At 41.0% G+C, this 7321-nt stretch overlaps 1 protein-coding gene across 1 annotated transcript; it reads left to right on the plus strand.

The window, feature by feature from the left end:
- Positions 1–576: 576 nt before the first annotated feature.
- Positions 577–3384, plus strand: LOC306829477 (polyadenylate-binding protein-interacting protein 2-like). The gene is made up of 4 exons (XM_079352524.1): positions 577–695; positions 943–1124; positions 1869–2060; positions 2509–3384. The coding sequence occupies exons 2-4, from the start codon at positions 978–980 to the stop codon at positions 2572–2574; spliced, it is 405 nt and encodes a 134-aa protein (XP_079208650.1). The 5' UTR covers positions 577–695; positions 943–977; the 3' UTR covers positions 2575–3384.
- The last annotated feature ends 3937 nt before the right edge of the window (positions 3385–7321 follow it).

Here is a 7321-nt window from a genome sequence, read left to right on the forward strand (position 1 = left end):
GTTCGGTGTTCGCAGTAATTTCAAACACTTAAAACACAGAAATCTGATAAAAGCTGTTATACAAAAGGACGTTGCTCGTAACGGGCACCATGTTGTTTATTTAACAAAGAATTACACGACATTAGAACATCTTAATTGCACACATACTTTATTTTTTGCAGTTTTGACAGTGTTTGCCTGCAATATTGATGGACCTGTCTTATTACACAGATGTTGTTTTTTCGAAGCTTCAGCACTTTCCTATCAATAGCTCTATCATTCGTTTAAATAAAAAAGATAATATAATTTTAAAACATGTTATGTTTTAAAGTATTAAATATGTTTCTTCAAAGTTCTTTGGGCGAGGACAGAAATAAGAGTCACTATATGTTATTCTAACTATTTATTACCTATTGATTATCTTCTGTCTGCTTATCTATAGGCGTGAATGACATAAATAGACTAAATGAAAAAATGACACAAATGCCAGAAATAAAATGAGAAGCCCACTTTCCGATTTCAAGTCTCGTTAATTGTACTTAAGTGACGTATCACGTGAAGGCAGCACCGCGTTCTGTTCTGTCCAATCACAAGCGAGCATGGAGTGACGTGTGAGATGTAAACAAACAGGGGCAGCGCGGCCATGACAGTTTGAGAAGAGTTCGACACAGAGTTGACCGTGGTGTCCTGTGCTGTCTGGAAAATCGGGATTTTAGGTATTTATGATTTAAATAAAACACAGCGTGGTCTATTTTTACGTTATTTTAACGTGTTTAAATGTTTTCACGATGTTTTGTTTTTTTTCCTGTGGATGTTACTGAGTTTTTCTTCTGTGTTCACTGTGAAAATGGAGAGAGCCAGCTACAGTCGCGAGCGGGCAGACAGCGGCCCTGAAAGGTTTGACATGACGGACCAGCTGTTCACTGTCTGAAGGTTAAATCTGTCCTCTGTGTGGCTCTGCAGTGTTGAAGGCGTGCCCTCTGTGATCCCGGAGAGCCATGAAAGACCCGAGTCTCAGCAACGTCAACGCCAACATGACCAACAGCAACGAGGTCATCCTCAGCAGCGGCCAGTTCATCATTGAGGATGAAGACCCGTTCGCTGAGTACATGTGGATGGAGAACGAGGAGGAGTTCAACAGACAGGTGAGAGCCCCGCCCACAGCACACCTGAGGGACAGCTGAAAGATTGACTGTGCCACAAACACATAAGAGGCTTTTAAACATACCGGCCAAAGTTGATTATACTATTAATACAAACGTTATATTTTAAGCATGTGGCAGTTGTTTTCAATGCTGGTTGTTAGTGTATAATTTCTTTATTTTTATTTTCTAAAGCTTTGAATACAAACTGCAACGACTTCATTTGACAGGAGCATAATAAATCCGTCAAAACTTTTAAAGCTTTTAAACTCAAAACGCTGCCAATGTACAATCCATAATTAAATGTCTATCCATCTATCTTCTATTTCTATTGCCATGGTATCAAACAGGTATCGATGTTGTTTGAATTTGACTAATCTATCAAAGGTTAAATTCTGGTATCATCACAACTCCAATGTGGATACATGTTTGAACACCACTGTCACACAAATAGACGTCAGTAACAAAAACTTTGGCAACGTTTCACTAACAAAAAGCTTCTGATGTTGATGAAACGATCATTAAACTGGGAATGAATTGCTCGAATATTAAAATGTAAGTATGTGACACGGACAGGTGAGCCTATCAGACAAACATCAGGTCAGCTGCTTTTACATCGAAATGTGTGACTCACATGGCGCTCCCACAGGCAACTATTTCTTCAGATTAATTTTATAGCTATGTCTTCAGTCCGGTTCTTCATTAATACGATTGTAACACAGCCTGTGTGTGTTGTTGTTGTTACAGGTGGAGGAGGAGCTGTGGGAGGAGGAGTTCATCGAGCGTTGCATACAGGAGCTGATGGAGGAGGAGGAGCAGTGGGAGTGGTTCATCCCGTCCAGAGACCTCCCTTCTCAGAACGTCAGTCAGCTGCAGGATCAGATCAGCCTGCTCGTCCTGGACTCAGACGTGCACGCAGATGCAGACTACGAAATAGTGGTGAGTTCTGAGGTTGTTAAAATACAATAAGCTTTGATACTTTTTTGTTGCCATCGAATAAAATCCTACAAACTATATAAAATTGCAAACAGTATTGGCAGCGGAAAAACACTATTTTTGCACAATTTGGACAGTGTGCAGCAGTCTGCAATTTTTGATAAAAAAGTTCCCAAACTTTTACTTTTGTTGCCATGGTATCAAAACAGGTAGCTTTGATATAGTTTGAATTTTTTTTTACTAGAATCATATCAAAGTTTCAAATTCTGGTAACGGTAGAATTCTACATCAGACCTGGTCAACAACAACAAAATACTTCACAGAGCTTTAAAGGATGTGAAAATAAAATGAAGTTGGTCATATTTGAATAAATAATAGTTGTTTATGTTGCCACAAAGCCTTTCGACACACAGACCTGAGAATGTCTCATGGTCCTTCTTTCCTCCATCAGGTTAACAGCAATCTAAACCCGAACGCCAAGGAGTTCATCCCGGGGATCCAGAAACACACCATCTGACCCCACCAGGCTCCGCCCCCTATCCCTGCCTCACTCCGCACTGTGACATCATCAACAAGATGTCTGCTGTACTTTCCAGTCGCCACTCAACCTTCAGCCTGACGTGTTGCCAAAGTTTTGTGCTTGCATGTGTTCGACTTGAGTTACCATAGTTACTGAAATGTCCACCTGTACACCGGTCTGTCGACCTGTGTGCGTGTATTTAACTCTCTGAATGTAAATCAGCTGAGAGTGTTTGTGTGTTTTTGTGTGTGCGTTCACTTTGATCCAGAACAAATCCCTTCCTGTTACCATCAGTTCTGATGTTTCACTCGGACATTTTTATTTGCACTTTTATAAAAAAAAAAAATCTAAAAACAAATTGTGTTCACTTTTTATCCTGAGTTTATAACCAGTCTGATTCAGTTTACACCTGATCTGATCCGGTTTAGACTGGTTTGGTATTTTGTTCATTGCACTTCTCCATATATCCCAGCATCCTTTGTGGTTTTGTTCCGTGCTGCCTGTAAGAGCTGTCGGCTCTCTGCTGCCTCATTAACTGCTGTTTGTTTGTCAGTTTTTCTAAATGCACATAAAGTACTGTATAAAAAGTCATATAAAGGAAAAAGTTGTTAAAAAAAAATCTATTTTTTCTAAATCTATTTGAAATAAATGTTTACGGAGAAAAATCCCTGTGTTTCAACTCCTCAATTGTTTGGTGTTTGATGCGTGATCTGCATGTTATTTTATAATGAAAGATCATAAATGTTAAATGTAAATATGAATCTGATATTAAACACACATTCTATAAAAGTCAAGCTGCAATCAGAAGCTGCTTCTGACACTTTTTTCTGTTGTGTCAAAATACCAGAATGGAAACCTGAGTTTGATTCTGTCTTATAAAGTTCAATCATTACAATAACACAGAATGCATTGTTTTAAAAGGTTGTACATGATTAACAAATGGGTTTGGATTTGTTTCAGTAGATGTGTTCACTCTGCAGCAGTGACAGGCTGTAAAGTCAGAAACATCATTCTGGAACATGATGATTTTTTTATTTACAAACTGCTGTTACATTGCTCTCCTCAAATACGCCAGACGTCATTGATAAAAACAGGACGTTTACCTCACAGATTACGGGTGTTGCTGGTCATCTGCTGCAGAAACAATCCACTGGAGCAATGTTTTCTTTTTTATTGATCGTTGGATTAATACATACTAATTTAATTTATGAACATGAACAATGCCTGTCTCTGGGGTCTTTACAGCACCCCGTTTCATCCTGGTGACCAGCACCTTTCTTTGAGGGGCTGTCATGGTATCACAGCTCTGCAGCAGGTTGGCAATGATAAGGGTCCGCTGAGGGCTGGAGGAGCAGAACCACAGACAGCTGACATGCCACCAGTTCACAGGAAACAGCTGCTGCAGGTCCTGCAGGATGTCACTATAAGGGGGGGGGGGCAGATAGGGGTTATTACAGTCTTAGGAGGTGGGGGGGGGGGGGGGGCAGAGACAAATACCTTTGTTAATGACATGAAAGGAATTTCTTTTCCTCAGTAGAAAATCTCTTAATCGATGTCCCTTAACAATACATTCAGTGTGCACATCGAAAGTTGTGAGTCGCAGCTATTAGTACGTCCGAGAGACGGTGAACAGCAGACGTCCTCATCCAGACACCCCCACACTGGCCCCCGCTGTCCACACAGATATGCTCTGGCCTGGCCACATGTCCTGATTGGCAACCATGAACTGAGCAAACACCAGGTCCCCACCAGCATACAGAAGAGGAGGGTTTAAATTAACAGGAATTAAACAGTGTTGGGTGCTGCAGATAGATTTCTGGACATCGTGGACTCTCTAGAGAAGTTGGATAAATGTATAGTTAAATAAAGACTGGCATAACCTCAGACCACTGTGTTAGGGTTGTTTCACAGTGGAGGATTTAAAAGGGAGGAATTGTATAGCTTTTTTTGCACTGTTCACAGCTAATCATGTCCAATAGGTGGCAGTAAACTAATAAGTACGGATACCAGGCGCAATTTGACTCCGCAGAAGAAGAAGTACTCTTGGCTGGTATGACACACCTGTTGTTAAAGGCACGTTCCTTACGAAATCTTCTGGGTCATATCAGTGTATAAAGTGTACTGTGTGTGTGTGTGTGTGTCTGCAGACTGACCCTCCTCTGCTGTGAGTCCATCCAGAACATGTTAGGAGCTTTGTGTCGGACGACGCCGCTTTTACACACACCTGCAGCCGGTCCCCGCTCCGCCTCAAGCCCGGACCACACACCACCTTCTCCGGCTTCACGGGGGCCTGCTGGCATGGTGTCGTCTGTGTCAAAGGAGAAATGACCTCCTGATAACAAAACCTGCCCGACTTTATTTTGTCAGAGGTAAACACTTCACTCCGTTGTTCTTGTTCTGTGACGGACTGAAATCAATGTGACACACAGGAACCAGCGCCCTCTGCGGAGGATATAAAAAGTTCAGCAGAACAGTTTCAATTTTACTGAACAATTAATACAATTATAAAACGTATTGTTATGGGCTTGGCCGTTTACTTTCAGGGATGGGTTTCCAGATTTTGTTAGAATTATAATTATGTCAATGTTTTTAACGTTTTTTTTATTATGAAGAAAACAAATAGCCATAATGTTGAATAGACTATCTGACTATTATTGATGTATCTTTTTAACAGAGCAGTGAAATATTTCATATTAAACAAACACTTTGGTCATATTGTTTCTTTTTTTAAACTTTATCTGTAGTTTGTCACAAAGTGGAATCACAAATACTTTATTCATCCTAGGGGGAAATTCAGTTTTTACCGTGTAGGAAATGTAGAAAGGTGAGTATGTAAGTAAGAAACCGTTCAGCTATTAATGTGTATGTTTTTATATTAAGGTGAAGAACATGAAAATACACGCTATTCGGTGTTACCATTTGTTACAGAGGGAATGCATGTTGTCAGCTGGAAGCATTTACAGTGTTTTCAGCGTTGTTGTCCAGCAGAGGGCGCTGTTGGCTTTTTTTCATCCCAGATAATCTTGAGAGTTTTTATTCTGCTCCTTAAATTGATGTTTTCTTTGTATTCTGTTCCCACTTGTTGTTACCCGTTTTTGTGTGTGCTCCTGTTCTCCTTAGTAACAGGTCAGGTGAACAGGTTGTTGTTGGTGCTAAATTTCCTGCAAACAGAAAATGTTTTTAGTGGATCAAATCTGCCCAGATTAACCTTCATCACATTTCAGGAGCGTTTGTGATGACAGGCCCAAACATTAATTTGAATATGAAACTAAAAATTGTTGAAAAAATAAATAAATAACATTAACACAAAAAATCTGACAGACAAAAGAAAAACACCATTTATAAACAATGAACATTATAACATAGTCAGTCTTCTTATTTAATTCACAAACAGAATAAGTACGGTATATATATATATATATATATATATATATATATATATATACATACATGCATAAAATAATACACACACAGACTCTAAAGCAGTGCGTCATTGGGCAACAAGTCCTGCAAGTAAGTAAGGAGGGGAAAGTCTGTGCTGCAGGATGTTTCAGTGTTTGGATGAATTTATGTGAGAGGAAGTTCCTCCTGCTCGCTCCTCTGTTTTCTTCTTCTTTAGTGTCTCAAAAACAAAGACCCCACCATACATCAGCTGACCCCCCCCCCCCCCCCCCCCCCCCCCCCCCCCCCCCCACCCAGGTCATAGCCAGACCAAGACCACAGCCATGCATGCTGATGAGGCCCCTTGTGCGTGTGTGTTTGTCAGAGGGGGCGTGTCTTCGGTACTGCGAGTCGTACATTCTTACAAGGCTCTGATTGGTCGATTGTGGTGTCAGGGAATGTGCAGCAGCTACAGATGTCTGCGGCGAGCCATCAGGTCACGACCTCAGTGTCAGTGTCAGGACCGCCCCCTCCACCTCCAGCTGCATCATCATCATCATCACCTTCACCCTTCTCCTCCACCTCCTCCTTATGGATAGATGGAGCGAGACTCGGCTCTTTGTTCTGATCACAGCTCTTTAAACCGACAGCTCAGTGCATATTCTGCTGGTCACTCATGCCGAAGATCAACTGAACAGAACTGAAGTGAGGAAATGTTTCTGAGACTTTTGACTGGATATAAAGATGGACAGTAGCCCCCCCCCCCCCCCATCTCTAAAAAGCGAAGCCAAAATACTCCCATGACAAGCACAGCAAAGTTGTGCATTTGGAGACTGAGTCTCTGCAGTCGAGATCAGCTGGTGGAGCTGCAGCATTGATGTCCTGCTCAAAGTTCAGTGACTAAATTTACGTTTCCTTTCACCATTTCTCTTCTACTCTGACAAAAGGGTGCAGGCCTTTGTTTTCTCAACACACCTGTCAATCGTGGGTGATGTGATAATTAAATTTGCAAAACCAAAAAATGGCTAAGAAGGTGAGGACGGTAATGTATGACACAAAGAAGAGAAAAGTGACTTACTGAGCAGGAAGCAGAGTGTACATCCCTGCAGATATTATGACAGATTGTGAGGTATTGCTGTCGGTGTCATCGTTGTCTCATGTTTTGCAGCTTTACTGGGTGCAGAAAGTCTTTTAATCAAAATTATATCTCAGGCTTGCATTAAAATATATGAATAAATTCATCCATAACATAAATCACTGTTTTCCTTGTCAGTCGTCAAGTTGTCAACTGGAACCTCAAAAACCTAACTCAACTAGCATGTAATAAGTTACTCTGTCTAACGTAGCCATTTATCCACAGCCT

Source organism: Symphodus melops (assembly GCF_947650265.1).
Source record: "Symphodus melops genome assembly, chromosome: 9".
NCBI classification, from domain to species: Eukaryota; Metazoa; Chordata; class Actinopteri; order Labriformes; family Labridae; genus Symphodus; species Symphodus melops.

What these genes read in the sequence shown, in the direction of transcription:
- LOC306829477 (XM_079352524.1), top strand. Translation starts at nt 978, where the DNA reads ATGAAAGACCCGAGTCTCAGCAACGTCAACGCCAACATGACCAACAGC. An exon ending in AGGAGGAGTTCAACAGACAG is followed by an intron (nt 1,125 to 1,868) that starts GTGAGAGCCCCG and finishes TTGTTGTTACAG; the next exon opens with GTGGAGGAGGAGCTGTGGGA. An exon ending in ATGCAGACTACGAAATAGTG is followed by an intron (nt 2,061 to 2,508) that starts GTGAGTTCTGAG and finishes TTCCTCCATCAG; the next exon opens with GTTAACAGCAATCTAAACCC.